General features: G+C 38.8%; 1 protein-coding gene across 2 annotated transcripts in view; it reads left to right on the forward strand.

Moving 5' to 3' along the window:
• Nucleotides 1-19,651, forward strand: part of MINDY2 (MINDY lysine 48 deubiquitinase 2) — an 82,193-nt gene that overhangs the window by 47,344 nt on the left and 15,198 nt on the right. For both annotated transcript variants that reach the window (XM_008016452.3, XM_008016453.3), the window contains exons 5-6: nucleotides 45-147; nucleotides 9,968-10,110. In XM_008016452.3, the coding sequence (XP_008014643.1) occupies nucleotides 45-147; nucleotides 9,968-10,110 (246 nt within the window). The remainder of the gene's footprint in view (nucleotides 1-44; nucleotides 148-9,967; nucleotides 10,111-19,651) is intronic.

A 19,651-nucleotide genomic window follows, 5' to 3' on the forward strand; every position in this document is an offset into this window, starting at 1 on the left:
TTCTAATCTTACCATGATTAGTGAGACAGTCATTTGTTTTCTAGATTGATGACATCGTAAAAGCTGTTGGTAACTGCAGCTACAACCAACTAGTGGAGAAGATCATCTCTTGTAAACAGTCAGACAATAGTGAGCTGGTTAGTGAAGGTGGGTGAGTGCTGCTATTTCCTGACTTTTGAAATTCTTGGCAAGATAATTTTTCTAATAATTTAGTATCTTTCAAATTTATTAAATAAGACTTCTAAAAAACACATGTCATATTACTTGTATGAATTTTAAGAAGTAACCATTCATAGGCTGGGCATGGTGGCTCTTGCCTGGAATCCCAGCACTTCGAGAGGCTGAGGCAGGTGGATCACCTGAGGACAGGAATTCACGATCAGCCTGGCCAACATGGTGAAACCACATGTCTACTAAAAATACAACAAAAAATTAGCCAGCCATGGTGGCGCATGCCTGTAATCCCAGCTACTCAGAAGGCTGAGGCGGGAGAATCATTTGAACCTAGGAGGCGGAGGTTGCAGTGAGCCAAGATCGCGCCACTGTACTCCACCCTGAGCAACAGAGTGACTGTATCAAAAAAAAAAAAAAAAAGAAGTAATCCTTCATAAAGGTGCCAGTGAAAGGTTTTTCCTAGAATTCTTTTTCATTTAACTTGTAAAATCGGGCCTCGATTCTATTAAAAATCTTTGGAATCACTTGCTAACTTTGGTATGGTCATGTACCCAGAGATTACTGATAATTACTTTTTTAAAAAAGGTTTATTATTTAGGCGTACTGAATGGACTTTATCATTGATCCTGAATACTTCAATTGACTGAGATGAGTATTATGGTGCTCAAGTATTCTATTTTAGTACTTTATTTACTACTGCCTTACGTTTCAGTATAATACAATATATTAAAGCCCCATTCTGGATCAGAATATGCCTCTGAAACTCAGTTTTTCTAATCCTTAGCTAACTGGAATTCCTAAATTCATCATCACAAAATCAGTTTAATATTTTTTCAACTGTGTTCCAGTCAATGATGAGAAGTGGAGATTTGAAACAGAATGCTATCAAAAGGCATAGCATGTTAATATACCTTCTTAGTCCCCATTTTACTCTTTCAAAAATACACACAGGTACTGGGGCTGTAATTCTTCTTTCTATGAAAGGTAAACAAAAAAGAAAGAGAAATCATGAGAAGTAGAACATGAGTTTTAGTCTGTCTCAGACACACAATTATTTTACATAAGATATAATAAAAGTTTATTACAATAATCACATTTTTAAGAATTAAAACTGACGACTATAAGAACATATGAGCATATAAAAGATATGTGCATGAATTCCATCTATATTAATCAGAACCCAACTAATTATATTACTTAATTATCCAGAAGTTTAACACATTTTTGCAAAAGAGGAAAATAATAAGAAAATGCATAGTATTTTAGTTAAGGTTTATCCTAATCTTTTTTTTTTTTTTTTTTTTTTTTTGGAGATGGAGTTTCACTCTTGTTGCCCAGGCTGGAGTGCAATGGTGCGATCTCAGCTCACTGCAACCTCTACCTCCCAGGGTCAAGCCATTCTCCTGCCTCAGCCTCCTGAGTAGCTGGGATTACAGGCATGCACTAATTTTGTATTTTTCGTAGAGATGGGATTTTGTCTTGATCAGGCTGGGAGGTTTATGCTAGTCTTCTACTTGCAATAAACATTTAAAGATACAGGGACAGGCTGGACATTGTGGCCCACACCTGTAATCCCAGCACTTTGGGAGGCTGAGGCAGGAGGACTGCTTGAGCCCAGGAGTTTGAGACTAGCCTGGGCAATGTAGCAAGATCCCATTTCTAAAAAATAAAAATAAAAAATTAGCCAGGCACCTGTAGCTCCACATACTTGGTAGGCTGAGGCTGAAAGATCACTTGAACCCAGGAGGTCAAGGCTGCAGTGAGCCAAGATCATGCCACTACACTCTAGCCTGGGCAACAGAATAGAATCTGTCTTAAAAAACAACAAAAGGCAAAAAACATTATACAGTCGTTGATCGTTGATTTCTCTGACAACTCTTTCATTACAGCATGAGGCAGCAGTGTTCAAATTTTAGGAGGGAAAGAAGCAACAAAAACTGTTAGAAAAGTGTTTTATCTCAATTAACAAAATTCCTTCTCAATGAAGTAGACTATAGGGGGGAAAAGCTCCACTCACTAGAAGTTTGCATTCCTATACAAGCTCTCATTACCATGGATATATTACTAAAAAGAAGCTCCTATTTTAAAAATGTCTATCTATGGAATCCTTCTTCTTCAGTAATGTCCAGTATACTGGAGTATGCTATTCAGTAGTACTTGAAGGAACAATAGGATTCAGAAAGTGTATTTTTAATACACTAGACAGAATGCTAGCCAAGAAGTAATACTTGGATAAACTGACTTATGGAGTATGAAGTTGTGTGAAACACTTTTAACATCTTTCCCAATTATGGCTACAAATACAGTAAGGGTGGGACTTAGTACTACAATAATTAATAAAATGAACAAAGAAGTCAGTCCCTTCATTACTTCTTTTTCCTTAACCTGATGTCACAAATATTATTATTTTTCTCACATTGATTCCTCAGGATAATGAAAAACTAGTTAATATATGTGTTATTGATAATTTAGGAAGAACATCATGGTAAAAGCAAAGAAAGAAACCCTCTAAAATGGTATAGAATTTTTAGGGAATATCTACTGGGTATATTTATTGATTACTTCCTTGATATATAGATTTCATAGTGGTGAAATTCTACATGCCAGATTTCCATATTAAAGAATAATTATATGTGTCATTCAGCATAATTAAAAAGCTAAACTAGATATTTGTTCATGAGTAACTACAAATATGTAGTTCATTTGAAATAATTACTTAACACTAATGGTTACTTGTATAAGACACTAAGAAATCATGGAAAATAAAAGGCCATAATAGACCATAATAGATATTTTTACTTACTTTTTAGCAATTAGGTTTCCTTCATCATTTTTCTTCATCATATTATCTTTTTTTTTTTTTTTTTTTGAGACAGTCTTGCTCTGTCACCCAGGCTGCAGTGCAGTGGCGTGATCTCGGCTCACTGCAACCTCTGCCTCCTGGATTCAAGCAATTCTCCTGCCTCAGCCTCCCGAGTAGTTGGGACTACAAGCATGTGCCACCATGCCCGACTAATTTTTGTATTTTTAGTAGAGATGGGGTTTCACCATGTTGGCCAGGCTGGTCTCGAACTCCTGACCTCAGGTGATCTGCCAGCCTCGACCTCCCAAAGTGCTGAGATTACAGGCATAAGCCACCTCAGCCAGCCCAATATATCATATTATCTTGAGTGGTGTTCAGTTGAAGTAATCTGCTTTCTTTTTCTGTTTAGCCTGCAATTGTAGCTTTCCCTTTAAATCAGTAAAATACTTCAAAGCTGACTTATTTCTAATCTTTATTAAAAAATAAGTTTTGGTCACAGATAACTTTTTAAAAATTCAAACATTTTATTTCCTATCAAGGTATGGAGAATAAGAAATATATTCACTCAAATTCCTTTTTAAGGAAAAAGAAATGTAATTTAGCAAATAATCAAATAGAGTTAGGTGTTCTTTCAACTTGTTTTAGATAACATTCACTTTCCTTGATGCAAATACCTTGTAAGTAAAGGTATAGAACTTTTACTTTCCGTAGAATACTTATTTGTAGAATACACTGCTTTTGGGTGTCGATACCTTTTTTATTTTCTACTTCTTTTCCAGTACAATGATGAATAGAAACAATACCTTTTTGAATCTGGTTGTGATGATGCTGATTTTTCATGGCAGCAAAAATCAGCAAGTTTTAAAAAAGCACAGTACCAGCAGCCAGACTTCACCAGAGCTATTCATTTAATTCCAGATGCTCTCAGGAATGGTTCTTTTTTGTTGTGTGCGTGGTTTTTGTTTATTTGTTTTGAGACAGAGTCTTGCTCAGTTGCCCAGGCTGGAGGCTGGAGTACAGTGGTGCAGTCTCGGCTCACTGCAACCTCTGCCTCCCAGGTTCAAGCAGTTCTTCTGCCTTAGCCTCCCAAGTAGCTGGGACTACAGGCTCACGCCACCACGCTGGCTAATTTTTTGTATTTTTAGGTGAGACAGGGTTTCACCATGTTGTCCAAACTGGTCTCGAACTCCTGACAGCTGATCCGCCCACCTCTGCCTTCCAAAGTGCTGGGATTACAAGTGTGAGCTGCCAGACCCGGCCTAGGAATGTTTCTTTAACAATTGTTCCTAGGACAAAAATACGCTTATAAAAATATTTCTAGGATATGTATTCATTTATTAAAATATTTATTGAGCCTTTATTATGTGCCATAAATACTGAACATTATAGTTCGGCTTATTATTTTTATTAGATAATATTGGTTTCCTTTTCTTTTTCTTTCTTCAACTTTTATTTTGAAAAATCTCAAACCCATAAAAAATATTATAATGGCACAATGAACATTTGTATGCTCTACCTAAATTTACCAATTGTTAATATATTGAATGTTTTCTTTTTTTCTGTATTCCTACACACCCAACACATAATCTTTTTTTTTTTTTTTTGAGATGGAGTTTTGCTCTTATTGCCCAGGCTGGAGTGCAATGATGCAACCTTGGCTCACCACAACCTCTGCCTCCCAGGTTCAAGCGATTCTTCTTCCTCAGCCTCCCGAGTAGCTGAGATTACAGGCATGCACCACCACACCTAGCTAATTTTGTATTTTTAGTAGAGATGGGGTTTCTCCATGTTGGTTAGGCTGGTCTCAAACTCCCAACCTCAGGTGATCTGCCCGCCTTGGCCTTCCAAAGTGCTCGGATTACAGGCATGAGCCACTGCACCTAGCCCCACACACTCTTTTTTCCCTAAATCTTGTGAGAATTAATTGCAAATATAGTACTTTGCCCGTAAATGCTTCATCATTTGTCTCCTAAGAACAAGGAATTATCTTATATAAATTCTCCTATATAATCACGATACAATTATCTCAAGCAATTTAGCATTGATACAATATTATTTAATATATTGTTCATATTCAGAATTATCCCATTTTCCCAGTAATGCCCCTTACAGCTTTTAATTTTTTTCAATGTAGGCTCCAGTTAAGAATCATTTAGTTGTCACATCTCTTTAGTCTTCTGTAATGTAAAATAGTTCTATAACCTTCTTCCTTCTTTCCTCTCTTGCTTCCTTCCTTCCTTCCTTTCTCCTTTCCTCCCTTGCTTCCTCCCTCCTTTCCTTCCTTGCTTCCTCCCTCCTTTCCTTCCTTTTTTGTCTTTTATGACATTGACTTTTTAGAATAGTCCAGGCCAGGTGTTCCATTGAATATTCCTCAATTTGGATTCATCTGATTATTTCCTCATTAGTAGATTCAGGTTATATATTTTTGGCAGGGATGCTACATAGGTGACATTATGTCTTTCCCGGTGCATCAAATCGGGGGCACATGAGCCTGGTTATCTCGTTATTGGTGATGTTCAAATATAAGATAATATCTGCCAGGTTTTAATACTGTAAAGATGCCCTTTTCCCTTGGTAGTTAATAAGTCACCTGTGATGTTATTCTTTGAACTGTGTGAATATGCTATTCCTTAATAATCTTTCACCCAGTAGATCTGGCATCCATTGATTCTTGCCTGAATCAATTATTACTGTGGTGGTTATAATTTCTGTTATTCCTTCTATTTATTAGTTGTTATTCTTCTATAACAGAACAGTTTTCACTTATCTTCCTTCTCCTCCTTCCCCATTAAAAAAAATTATATCAGTATAAACTCATGGATTCCTTTTTACTCAGTGTATTATAATCCATTATCATTATTTTTTTTGATGCTTTAATTGTTCTAAATATGATATGGCCAGTGGGATGCCCTCAAGTTGGGTCTTGTGTTCTTTTGTATCTCCTCATCTTTCCTTGAGCACTTATTTTTGGCACAGTAAAATGTTCTGGGCTCCCTACTGCACTCCTGGAATCAAATCATATGAGTGGACTGGGCGCGGTGGCTCACGTCTGTAATCCCAGCACTTTGGGAGGCCAAGGTAGGTAGATCACCTGAGGTCAGGAGTTCGAGACCAGTCTGGCCAACGTGGTGAGACCCTGTCTCTACTAAAAATACAAAAAATTAGCCAGGTGTGCAGTGAGCCGAGATAGCGTCACTGTACTCCAGCCTGGGAACAGAGTGAGATTCTGTCTCAAAAAAAACAAAAAAAAATTGTATAAGCTTTTATCTTTTCAAGTAAAATCTAGGCATTTGTCATTAAAATAAATTGTTTTGCCCATCCTTTTGAGAAAAAAATACATTAATATAATGTATTTGATCTTTGAAACTTAAATATAGATTAAATTCTTTAAAATTAGATTGTTTAAAGCTGTCACAGTGACAAGTTAAGTTCTGACTAAGCTTAAATTTGAATCCAAATCTCAGACAGGACCACATCTAGGCAACATTTTTAAATAAATCAAATTTCCTTCCTTCCTATTTCTACATTCTATTCCTTTTTACCTAATGATAGTACCTGTCTTTCTAACTTCACCATCTCTAAGGCATTCATTACTTTCATGTTCTCTAATAACTGTCCAGTAATAGAGGAAAACAATTTAATGAACTAATTTATTATTGAATTTCTTTTTTCTTTTTCTTTTTTTTTTTTTGAGACAGAGTCTCTGTCGCCCAGACTGGAGTGCAGTGGTACAGTCTCGGCTCACTGCAAACTCCACCTCCCAGGTTCATGCCATTCTTCTGCCTCAGCGTCCCGAGTAGCTGGGACTACAGGCGCCCGCCACCTCGCCCAGCTAATTTTTTTGTATTTTTAGTAGAGAAGGGGTTTCCCTGTGTAAGCCAGGATGGTCTTGATTTCCTGACTTCATGATCCGCCCATCTCAGCCTCCCAAAGTTCTGGAATTACAGGCGTGAGCCACCACACCCAGCCTTGAATTTCTGAATATAAGAAATATTTTCAAATATAGTAATCTTCTCAGGAAAATAAGGCTTACATTTATTCTCATGAATAATACTCTATTATCATTATATGAATTTTTTTTACCTTTAGTATCATCAATAACAATATCTAACAATAAAATTGAGATTTAATGTAAATGTTATAAATAAACCATGGATTATTTGGATCAGTAACACCTCTTTGAGCGTTAATAATGATGCTCTGATAAGTCTACAGATAAATAAACCGCTGTGTGACACTTAGAGTTGTTTTCCAAAATTTGTTTAAATAGTTGTAAAAAGTTAAAACTAGATTAGCCTTTTCCACTAAAACCACTGTTTAAGAGATGACAGGAGAATTATGAAACATTGTTTTTTCTAGTTCTTAATAAGTTACGCTTTATGGTTTTGGGAGAGATATAATTCAGGTGGCATTTATAATACTCATCTGCAATAAATTTTAAAACTTTAATACCCATAATAATTCTCCTAGGTTACAGTCTTCACTTTGCCATAACTAGTTTTATGTCCTTGGGCAAGTCACTTATTCTTTTTGAGCCTATGTCCTATTCTGTAAAAAGAAGTAGCAGAGAAAGACCTTTCTAATGTTGAAGTTTTGAATTTCACACTAACATGAAAGTAATGTGCTATATATCTACTGAATTTCTGTATCTTTTTGAGAGGGATCTGTAGAGAGGATATTGTGTGAGTAAGGTATGGAAGGGGCATTTAAAAACATTTCTGAAGGGAACATTTAGTAATACAGATATTACAGACAGCAGTGGTACTTTTCAGCACAGGCATAATGCCTACTCTTTAAATGCTACATAATAGTAAATGCTATTTACTAGTGTACATCATAAATGCTATTCATTAGTATATGGTAACTTAGTACTTGGCAAAGTAACAACAGTAATCAGGTGGAGAAACCTCTTATATCTAAATGTATAAACCGAAAAAGTTGCAAGTATTCAATGAATTTCTTTTGACTATAGACCTCTTTATAATTTTTGTACTTCTGTCATAACAAAGTCCTTGCAGTGGTGTGATAACTATAGTGTGGTAACTTTTTACAACAACTTTGTAGCTTGAAGTACTATGGTTTGACACTAAGGGATGTCTAGGGAGTGGAATAAACCCAACCTATGTTATCTGCTTCTGGCCCTACCAAGTTTTATTTTAAATTTATTGTTGAAGTGTTAGTTTCATACCACAGATTTATCTTTAGTCCTTATATCTGTATCTCTCAGGTCACTTATGAAACTTTTTAGGGCATTCCCTTCCCTCCTCTCCCATTGCTTCTGAGACATCTCTCCTTACTCCAGAAGGAAGGAGGCAAAGAAGAAGAGAAATACAAGTTTAAAAAAAATGTATACAGTTGATTCTCATTATTTATGGTAGCTATGTTCTATAAAGTTGCTGTGAACACTGAATTAGTGAATGCTGAACCACGGTCCCTAGGATAAATATGAGTTAGTTTCCAAGGAGCCTTTGGTAACAACATTTTTATCAACTGATCAATACATAAACTTGTTTTATGTGTGTTTCTGTTAAACACACCTTATTTAATATATATTGTTGATTCACTAGCGTTAAACTCACAGCCAACAGCACTACAGATAGAATATGCCTAATCTGAAAATCCAAAATCCAAAATGCTCCAAAATCTAAACACCAACATCACGCTCAGAGGAAATGCTCATTGGAACATTTGAGATTTCTCATTTTCAGATTAGGGATGCTCAGCTGGTAAGTATAACGCAAATGTTGCAAAATCCAAAAGAATCCAAACCCAAAACACTTCTAGTCTCATGCATTTCAGATAAGTGATACTCAGACTCTCAACCTGTATAACTCATGCCTGAACGAAACTTACCTAGCACATGTATTTTTTCTGTAAGGCACATCACAGCCTTTGTCTACTGAATACTAGCCAGCACTTTGGCATTATGCTTGGATGCTGTTTGAAACAGCAAAATCACCAACAGAAGGCATAAAAATGTGAAAAACTTGGCACTAAATAGACCATGAAAGGGACACTTGTTTACAGTATGTGAGAGAGCTGAAGCAAGAAGGCAGAATGTTGCCTTGTTTGACCTCAGCTGGGAATGTGCACATTGGGCCACTGAGAATTTTCACCAGTCTTCACATGTCCACAAACAAGCATAAAAATGCTGCAAGTGTTGATTTGAGGGTTCTAAATAAATTTTAACCAGCAGATGAACTTGCAGATATGAACTTGCAATGAGGATCAATTGTGTTTGTGAAGATCAGCTGTGTGCGTGTGTGTGTATGTGTGTATATATATATGTTTTAAACTATACCCCAGATCACTTCTGCATATTTTATTGTATTTCAAAAACAAAAGCCATAAGATCTGTTTCCAAACTTGATACAGCTACATGAGTGGCATATGTTGGAGGAGATTAGAATAAAAATGGCATAAAAAACCATTACAAATGGCAACATTTATCCCACAGCTTTCTCTTCAGCCTTATGCCTACTTGTAGTTTTAAAGCAAGAATTGAGAAGTTTACAATTGAGAATTGAGAAGTTTAAGAATTATCTAGGATTTTTGTAAAATCTTTTAATGTGAAAACACCTTGCTACTGGGAAGGTAGCTGTTGACTGACATTTTTCTTTCCTACCCATTTTTAAAATTGCCTGACACCTGTCTTTTTATTTGCTTTGATGAGTTTTAGTTTTATTGTGTCTGCTTTTTTACTGCAACCTGCATGAAATCCTTTGTAATAGTAGGTGAGGTATAAGTAAATTCATTTGTTTATAAAAAAGAATTTCACGTAACTATTTCTTTAGGTTAGGAATTTCTGTATACACATATTTCATAGCAAAATTAAAATCACAGATGTCCAGTTTGGAGTCATCATAAAGTAGTAGGGAAAGTATTATAATGATTGGCCTTTTTCCATGCTTGGAACACACTTTAAATAGAAAAAGAATAACTTTTTAATTTTGAAATTATTCTATCTAATATTATGCATTGGTTCTATAGGCTTTGTAGCTGAGCAGTTTCTAAATAACACAGCCACTCAACTGACATACCATGGATTATGTGAACTAACTTCAACGGTTCAGGAAGGAGAACTTTGTGTGTTCTTTCGGAATAATCATTTTAGCACCATGACCAAATACAAGGTATGATATAGAAATAGCTATTTAATTGTGATTCTAAATCAAAAGAACTTGATTTAGAGATGTCTTTTGATCTGCTTATAAATAAAAGATTTTAGCATAATATTTTGTAACCATCAAATTATGAAGGTAATTATTAAATACAGTACTTTATAAGGATGGGATGGATTAACAATTGAAGTGTTACCTCAAATCACTTTTTGTTTTTTAATTCTCCACTTCTTTTTCACAGATCTTTGCAATAAGTATTTTATTATTTTCTTTCTAAGAATCAAAAAAAGATAAACCCTAGAGATAGAACTAGGATGACTTTTTTTTTTTTTGAGATGGAATTTTGCTCTTGTCACCCAGGCTGGAGTGTGATGGCACGACCTCGGCCCACCGCAACCTTTGCCTCTCGGATTCAAGCAATTCTCCTACCTCAGCTTCCTTAGTAGCTGGGATCACAGGCATATGCACCACCACACCCCGCTAATTTTTGTGTATTTTTAGTAGAGACAGGGTTTCTCCATGTTGGTCAGGCTAGTCTCGAACTCCCGACTTCAGGTGACCCGCCCACCTTGGCCTCCCAAAGTGCTGGGATTACAGGCGTAAGCCACCATGCCCAGGCTTTTTTTTTTCTTTTTTTTCTTTTTTGAGATGGAGTTTCACTCTTATTGCCTAGGCTGGAGTACAATGGCGTGATTTTGGCTCACTACAACCTCCACCTTGGGTTCAAGCAATTCTCCTGCCTTAGCCTCCTGAGTAGCTGTGATTACAGGTATGCGCCACCATGTCTGGCTAATTTTGTGTTTTTAGTAGAGACGGGGTTTCTCCATTTTGGTCAGGCTGATCTCGAACTCCCGACCTCAGGTGATAACTCGCCTCGGCCTCCCAAAGTGCTGAGATTACAGGCGTGAGCCAGAACTAGGATGACATCTAATGATGGAAGTTTATATTTCAGTGCTAAAGGAATTTAGAATAAACTTTTTTATTTATTTAGATGATTTGCCTTTACGATGGTTTGCTATTATTGAAGTTTAATGAATTTGGTGTGACCAAACGTTAAATTCTTTAATAATGTGTAGCTTTAAATTCTTCCTATAGTGCCATTTATGGCTCTGTCATTTACTGGTTTCCTCTTTTTATCTCTTATAGCCATTCTTTTTGTTGTTAGCGCTTTCACTTAGTTCAGAAGTTTGTCACCTTATACCTATTGAAGGTATAGATTCCTTCAATAGTACAGTAGAATACCGTACTGATGCCGTCAATAATATATGGAAAATGTTCAGTAGCACTTCATGCATGGGGATAAAAATACAAGATATGTTCTATTCACCAATACTTTACTTCAGCCAAAATGGTGTCTATTCACTGATAACCCTCCATCCCATACATACATTATACCTTCTAATTTCTGCACTTTCCTGCCATATCTCACTCCTTAAGCCCTGTTTGGAAAGCTCTTCTCATTCCTTTTTGCCTGTCCAAATTTTACCCATCCTTTAAGAAACATTTCAAATACTAACTCTTTAGTAAAGCTACTTCTACTTTCCTCAAACCACTGGTTCTCAACCCAAATTGTATGCTAAAACTGTATGGGAAGCTTTTTTTAAAATGCCAGTCCTCAGAACCTACCACCAACTCCATTAAATGAGAGTCTCTGGAGGTGGGATCTGCGCATCATTAATTTTGAGTGCTTTTCAGGTGATTTTAATGTGCAGCTAAGGCAGAGTACAATTGTCTAACCATCATCTAGCTGTTATTGGCTACATCATCTTTTTTTAGCCCTTATTGGTTAATACCTAGTTACCAGTTTTCTTTCCATGTAAATGTGTCATTTTTTTTTTCTAAACGAAAGTATCTTATTAAAGTCGTGAATTCCATCTTCATATTTTCTTCAACACTTTAGTCAGTGAATTACACAGAGTAGTATAAAATAATGATTTGTTTGCCTGTGTAAGAATACCCTTAAAGCCCTGGCTCTCCCTATCTTGGTTATAGCAACAGCTCATTTGTATAACTTCAACATTTTAGCTAGATGTATGTCAGATGTGGGCCCAGAATCATCCATACTCCTCAGAAATCTGAGGCCAAAGGATATAAGGATCAGATTTATTGCTACATGGTGAATACTGCTAAATCATTTTATTTCTTACTTAACCTGACCTTTCAAGTCTAGAATTTATTCATTTATTTAACAAATATTTATTGAGCATGTATCATGTCTGGGTGCTCACTAGTAGTCGGAATACAGCCACGAGCAAGGCGGCTATGGTGTCTGCCTATTAAGGACCTCCTAGTTTGACAAGGGGCAGATATTAAATAATTACACAAATAATTGTTAATTTATTTCTACTGAGATACATTTTGTTAAGGATACATATCACAAGCTATGAGTGTTTTTATCAGGATTTATAACTTAGTTGCTTTTACTAGGACTTATAACTTAGGGAGTGTCAGGAAAGATATATTTGAGAAGGTCACATTTAAAATGATGCCTGAGGCTGGGCGTGGTGGCTCATAATCCCAGCAGTTTAGGAGACTGAGGCGGGTAGATCACCTGAGGTCAGGAGTTCGAGACCAGCCTAGCCAACATGGTGAAACCCCATCTCTACTAAAAATACAAAAATTAGCTGAGCATGGTAGTGGGCGCCTGTAATCCCAGCTACCTGGGAGGATGAGGCAGGAAAATCGCTTGAACCTGGGAGGCAGAGGTTGCGGTGAACTGAGAACATGCTGTTGCACTCCAGCCTAGGTGACAAGAGCAAAACTCTGTCTCAATAAATTAACTCATTAAATAAAAATAAAATGATACCTAAAAAGTGAATCTTCTAGTTTAATAAGTTGGCCAAAAAAGAGTAACTAAGCAGATAGAGCATGTATGCAAAGGCCCTGAGGAAGGAAAGAGCTTGACTCCTAAGGAATTAAAAGAAAGTCCGTGTGCCTGAAGCATAGCAAATAAAAGGAATGAAGAAAGGCTAAATAGATAGACAGGGATTAGATCTTGTAAAGTGTTGGGGGTTTTTTTAATTTTAATTTTAATTTTTGAGATGCGGTCTTGCTCTGTCACCCAGGCTGGAGTGCAGTGGCGCAATCTGGGCTCACTGCAAGCTCCACCTCCCGGGTTCATGCCATTCTCCTGCCTCAGCCTCCCAAGTAGCTGGGACTACAGGCGCCCACTATCACGCCCAGCTAATTTTTTTTGTATTTTTAGTAGAGGTTTCACTGTCAGCCAGGATGGTCTTGATCTCCTGACCTTGTGATCCTCCCGCCTTGGCCTCCCAAAGTGCTGGTATTACAGGCGTGAGCCACCACGCCCGGCCTATTGCATCTCAAACTTAACTATAATTCTTTTTTATTTTTTTTTGAGACAGGGTGGGATCTCACTCCATCACCCAGGATGGAGCACAGTGGCTACTATAATTCTTAATATCTAAAATCTAGTCCATATTCTAATTTGCCACTTGTCCCCAAAATAGTTTATGGATGATTTGTTCAAACCAGGATCTAATCAAAGACCATGCATTGCATTTGATAGAGTAACTCCATTTTAATATGATCCAAATCTTATGTTCTCCAGGGATCCTATGGGCATTTGGGCGATTATTTATGCCCCATTACAATTCTCGGTTCTATTTCCTGTATTCCTATTATACCAGCTTTCCAATCCTCAGTCTTTAGATAAGACACTGCTTTACTTCTGACAGAGTACCCAGTGAGTGCCTTTTTTTTTTTTTTTTTTTTCCCCCATCTGAAACAGGGTCTTGCTCTGTCGCCCAGGCTTGAGTGTGCTGGTGCAATCTCAGATCACTGCAACCTCTGCCTCCTGGGTTCAAGCGATCCTCATGGCTTAGCCTCCCAAGCAGCTGGGACTACAGGTGTACGCCATCACACCTGGCAAATTAAAAATTTTTTCTTAGAGACAGGATATCCCTATGTTGTCCAAACTGGTGTTGAGCTCCTGGACTCAAGCAGTCTGCCCACCTCAGCCTGCCAGACTGTTGGGATTACAGGTGTGAGCCACTGCACCCAGACATGAGTGCATTCTTTATAAGGGTCAAAATCATGTCTTCTTCATTGACCCCGTGACAGATTACCTGATTTACAACAGAATCTATAACACTTTGGCTGTTGGTGTAGAATAGAACCCCTAAAGGAATACTTTAAAATTACTAAAAAATGCCAAATAAAATTTAGGGAAGGGGTTCTTCCAGCATGGTGTCCATTTGCTTATTAAGGGAATAAGGCAGAGAGAGGATTGTACCTTTGTTCTATTAAGGCTGTTCAGCATTAAGACTATTACTCTGTCCTACTAATTCCTGAGTTGTTTGTAGCTCTTTATAAACTTGAGCCCCAGAGAATGTGTAATTTAGTAAGGACACAAATAATAATTTTTAAAAATAGAGGCTGGGCAAGGTGGTTCATGCGTGTAATCCTGGCGCTTTGGGAGGCCAAGGCTGGACAGTCGCTTGAGGCCCAGAGTTCAAAGCCAGCCTGGACAACATAGGAAGACCCCGTCTCTACAAATAATTTTGAAAAGTAAGCCAGTGTGGTGGTATGTGCCTATAGACCCAATTACTTGGTGGCTGAGGTGGGAGGATCACTTGAGCCCTGAGCCCAGGAGGGTGAGACTGCAGTGAGCCATGATGGCACCAAAAAAAAAAAAAAAAAAACTTTTTTAAACAAACTATGACTACTTTTAAAGCTACATCCTCCATATCTTTCTACTGCCTTCTAGCATTTCACTCTTGAGGAACTCTGAGTTTTTAGGGACATCTTATGCTTTCATATTTAATGACCAGCCAGGCTCACACATGTGTTTGCAGTACTTTAAGAGGCTGAGGTGGGAAGATTGCTTGAGCCCAGTAGTTAGAGACCAGCATGGACAATGAAATGATACCTTGTCTCTACAAAAAACTTTTAAAACGTTTTTTTTAATAATTAAAAAAAAAAAAGGCATGGTGTTGTATGCCCATAATCTCAGCTCTTTGGGAGGCTGAGATGGGAGGATTGTTTGAGTCCAGGAGATTGAAGCTACAGTGAACTGTGATCGTGCCACTGCACTCCAGCCTGGATGACAGAGCAAGACCTTGTTTCAAAAAAAAAGGAAAAATTATATTTAATGGTCACCATGTTTTCCATCTTTCTACTCCTGTGAACTCTTTCTCTTTGGAACATCTGTCATATAAATACATTTCATCCCACAGAATTCAAGATATACTTTCAGGCCAGGCGTGGTGGTTCACGCCTGTAATCCCAGCACTTTAGGAGGCCAACGCAGGTGGATCACTTGAGGTCAGGAGTTTGAGACCAGCCTGGCCAACATGGTGAAACCCCACGTCTTCTAAAAATATAAAAATTAGCTGGGCGTGATGGTGCGTGCCTGTAATGCCAGCTACTTAGGAGGCTGAGACAGGAGAATTGCTTGAATCCAGGAAGCGGAGGTTGCAATAAGCCGAGATCATGCCACTACACTCCAGCCTGGGTGACAGAGCTAGACTCCATCTCAAAAAAAACAAAAAAGATATACTTTCAACAAACAAATTTAACATCTAGATAGAATGCTTTACCTCAGTGGTGTTTACACCTAGGGGCTTATAATAATAAATTGCCAGTCTATAATAAACTGGCAGTCAGACATAAATATCTATACTTCTATTATTTTGTTAGTGGGGCTACTTTTTAGGGATTTTTTTTTTTTTTTAAGATGGAGTCTCGGCCAGACGCGGTGGCTCACGCCTGTAATCCCAGCACTTTGGGAGGCCGAGGCAGGCGGATCACGAGGTCAGGAGATCAAGACCATCCTGGCTGACACGGTGAAACCCCGTCTCTACTAAAATTACAAAAAATTAGCCGGGCGTGGTGGTGCGCACCTGTAGTCCCAGCTACTCAGGAGGCTGAGGCAGGAGAATGGCGTGAGCCTGGGAGGCAAAGCTTGCAGTGAGCCGAGATCGTACCACTGCACTCCAGCCTGGGCGACAGAGCGAGACTTCGTCTCAAAAAAAAAAAAAAAAAAAAAAGAGATGGAGTCTCACTCTGTTGCCTGGAGTGGAATGCAGTGGCAATCTCAGCTCACTGCAACCTCCACCTGTTAGGTTCAAACGATTCTCCTGCCTCAGCCTCCCAAGTAGTTGTGATTACAGGCAGGTACCACCACTCCCGGCTTATTTTTTTTTAGTAGAGATGGGTTGCACCATGTTGTCCAGACTTGTCTCAAATCCCTGCCTTCAAGTGATCGCCCATCTTGACCTCCCAAAGTGCTGGGATTACAGGCGTGAGCCACTGAGCCTGGCCTAATTTTTATTACGACTTTTCAGAGAGGATCTTTAGGCTTCCAGATATTCATGATTATCTTATATCATTATCAAGACCTAGGCCAACAGGGGAAAGTCCATGATGGCAGGACAAAAATGATTACCCAGGAAACCCCCAGTTTCTTTACTGGTTGTACCAATTTCCATAGGAATTTACTAAACCCTATTTATGAAAAGCTTTTTTAAATATTTATTTATTTAATTAATTTTTTTTTAGTGTGTGTTAAAATCTTTTGTCATCCAAAGTCTTTTGGAATTCTAGAGATGTTTGAGCTGTGGGCTTTTCTTTGACAAGAGGGTAAGGGAGGTATACATGCTTTCTAGTTATGAATGGTGTGGTTTAGTATTACATCTTTGTTCTAACTCCCATCTCAAGGTATTGGATAGAAGCAGAGCGAATTCTCTGTTAAGTTAGACTCTTTTTTGTGGAGTTTTCTTTGTTTTTTGTTTGTTTGTTTGTTTGTTTGTTTGTTTAGATGGAGTCTCACTCTGTTGTCCAGGCTGGAGTGCAGTGACACAATCTTGGCTCACTGCAACCTCCACCTCCCCGGTTCAAGTGATTCTCCTGCCTCAGCCCCCCGAGTAGCTGGGATTACAGGCACCTGCCACCACATCCAGCTAATTTTTGTATTTTTAGTAGGGACGGGGTTTCACCATGTTGGCCAGGCTGGTCTCAAACTCTTGACCTCAGGCAATCCACCCACCTCGGCCTCCCAAAGTGCTGGGATTACAGGTGTGAGCCACCACACCCTGCCTAGGGTTAGGCTTTTTGGTGACCCTCTATACACCAAAGTGGTGTTTAGAGGACCACTAGGTGGTGTTTCAATACACCAAACCATTGAAAAGTATATAAATGTTTCTAAAACCTATACCTGGACAAAGTATTCCCTGTTTATTAACTTCATGATTTCATCTTCATCTGTTTATTTATTTTTACCACAGTTGATTTTATCTTTTTTGTTTGTTTTTTCTTTTTGAGACAGTGTCTCACTCTGTCACCCAGGCTGGAGTGCAGTGGAGCAATCTTGGCTCACTGCAACCTCTGCCTCCCAGGTTCAAGCAATTCTCGTGCCTCAGCCTCCCAAGTAGCTGGGATTACGGGTGTGTGCCACCACGCTCAGCTAATTTTTTGTATTTTTAGTAGAGACAGGGTTTTTGCCACATTGCCCAGCCTAGTCTCGAACTCCTGACCTCAGGCAGTCTGCCCACCTTGGCCTCCCAAAGTGCTAGGATTGCAGGCGTGAGCCACCACGTTTAGCCTTGATTTTATCTTTACGGACTTTTTTAAGCCTTCTGCCATCATGAGGTCACAATGGATGTGTTAATCAAACTGACCCATTTTTGTGAATAATATCTACCAATCAACTTCACACTTCCAAACGAATATGGTACAAACAATAATTTTTATTGCACAGGACATTTTCTCTGACCACAGATATTAATTGACTTCCTGTTGTTGGAAAGTCCTTTTATCATTCCTAGTTTTGTGGTTTACTGTTGCTAAATTCTGGAAAAATACCTTTGTGTTTCTTTCATTATTAGCAAAGTGAAATCCATCTCTGTTAGTTATTACTTGTAATATCCTCCATGAACTCTTCATTAAACTTTTTATTCCTCATCTATCCATTGGCCACAAATAGGAATAGCCCTAATTTCTGCTGTCATTTGTATCACTTCTTTCCTTGTACATCCACCTGGTCTTCTACAATTAAACTGGGCAGATCATCCTTGCAAAATATACATTGACCTCACTACTGTATTTATTTTTTATTTTTTACTTTTTTATTTTTTGTGAGATGGAGTCTTGCTCTGTCACCCAGGCTGGAGTGCAGTGGCACAATCTCAGCTCACTGCAAGCTCCGCCTCCCAAGTTCACACCATTCTCCTGCCTTAGCCTCCCGGGTAGCTGGGACTACAGGTGCCCGCCACCACACCCAGCTAATTTTTTTCTTTTTTTTTTTGTATTTTTAGTAGAGATGGGGTTTCATCGTGTTAGCCAGGATGGTCTCGATCTCCTGACCTCGTGATCTGCCCACCTCGGCCTCCCAAAGTGCTGTGATTACAGGCGTAAGCCACCGCACCTGGCCTATTTTTTTTATTTTTATTTTTTGTGTGTGTGTGAGACACTTTCATTCTGTCACCCAGGCTAGAGTGCAGTGGCATGATCTTGGCTCACTGCAACCTCTGCCTCCCGAGTTCAAGAGATTCTCATGCCTCAGACTCCCGAGTAGCTGGGATTATAGGCACGCACTACCATGTCCGGCTAATTTGGGGGCCAGATACAGTGGCTTACGGCTGTAATCCCAACACTTTGGGAGGCTCATGATTTTATAAAGATCTATGCCTTTTTTTTTTTTTTTTTTTTTGAGACAGAGTGTCACTCTTGTTGCCCTGCCTGGAGTGCAATGGTGTGATCTCGGCTTACTGCAACCTCTGCCTCCTGGGTTCAAGCAATTTTTCTGCCTCAGCTTCCCAAGTAACTGGGATTACAGGTGCACGCCACCACGCCTGGCTAATTTTGTACTTTTAATAGACACATGGTTTCACCATGTTCGTCAGGCTGGTCTCGAACTCCTGACCTCAGGTGATCCACCTGCCTCGGCCTCCCAGAGTGCTGGGATTACAGGCGTGAGCCACCACGCCCAGCCTGAAGATCTGTGCTTTTTTTTTTTCTTGTTTTGAGACAAATTCTCGGTCTGTAGCCCAGGCTAGAGTGCAGTGGCATGATCTCAGCTCACTGCAACCTCTGCCTCCTTGGTTCAAGCGGTTCTCCTGCCTCAGCCTCCCGAGTAGCTGGAATTTTAGGTACACGCCACTGCACCCAGTTAATTTTTTGTATTTTTTAGTAGAGACGGGGTTTCACCATGTTGGCCAGGCTGGTCTTGAACTCCCAACCTCGGGTGATCCGCCCACCTCGGCCTCACAAAGTGCTAGGATTACAGGCGTGAGCCACCGCGCCCGACTGATCTATGGTTTTCAACAGCATAACTAGATTGATTTCTACGAGCAGAGTGAGGAGACCATAAGAGGGCAAATGCTTTCAGGACTATTCCTGTGGGTCTAGATAGTGAGATGACTATTTATCCATGCAGGAAGTTTGAAAGTATAAAGATGGGTTGTAAATAAACCATTTCTGTTCTAGAAACAGACCCGTTTAAGTTAGTTTAGCTTTTCATATTTTAAGTTAGTTTAGCTTTTCATGATCATGACTGTTGGATTCCTATCCTTACCTAATTCTGTATCCTAGG

The sequence above is a fragment of the Chlorocebus sabaeus genome, chromosome 26 (genome assembly GCF_047675955.1).
Source record: "Chlorocebus sabaeus isolate Y175 chromosome 26, mChlSab1.0.hap1, whole genome shotgun sequence".
NCBI classification, from domain to species: Eukaryota; Metazoa; Chordata; class Mammalia; order Primates; family Cercopithecidae; genus Chlorocebus; species Chlorocebus sabaeus.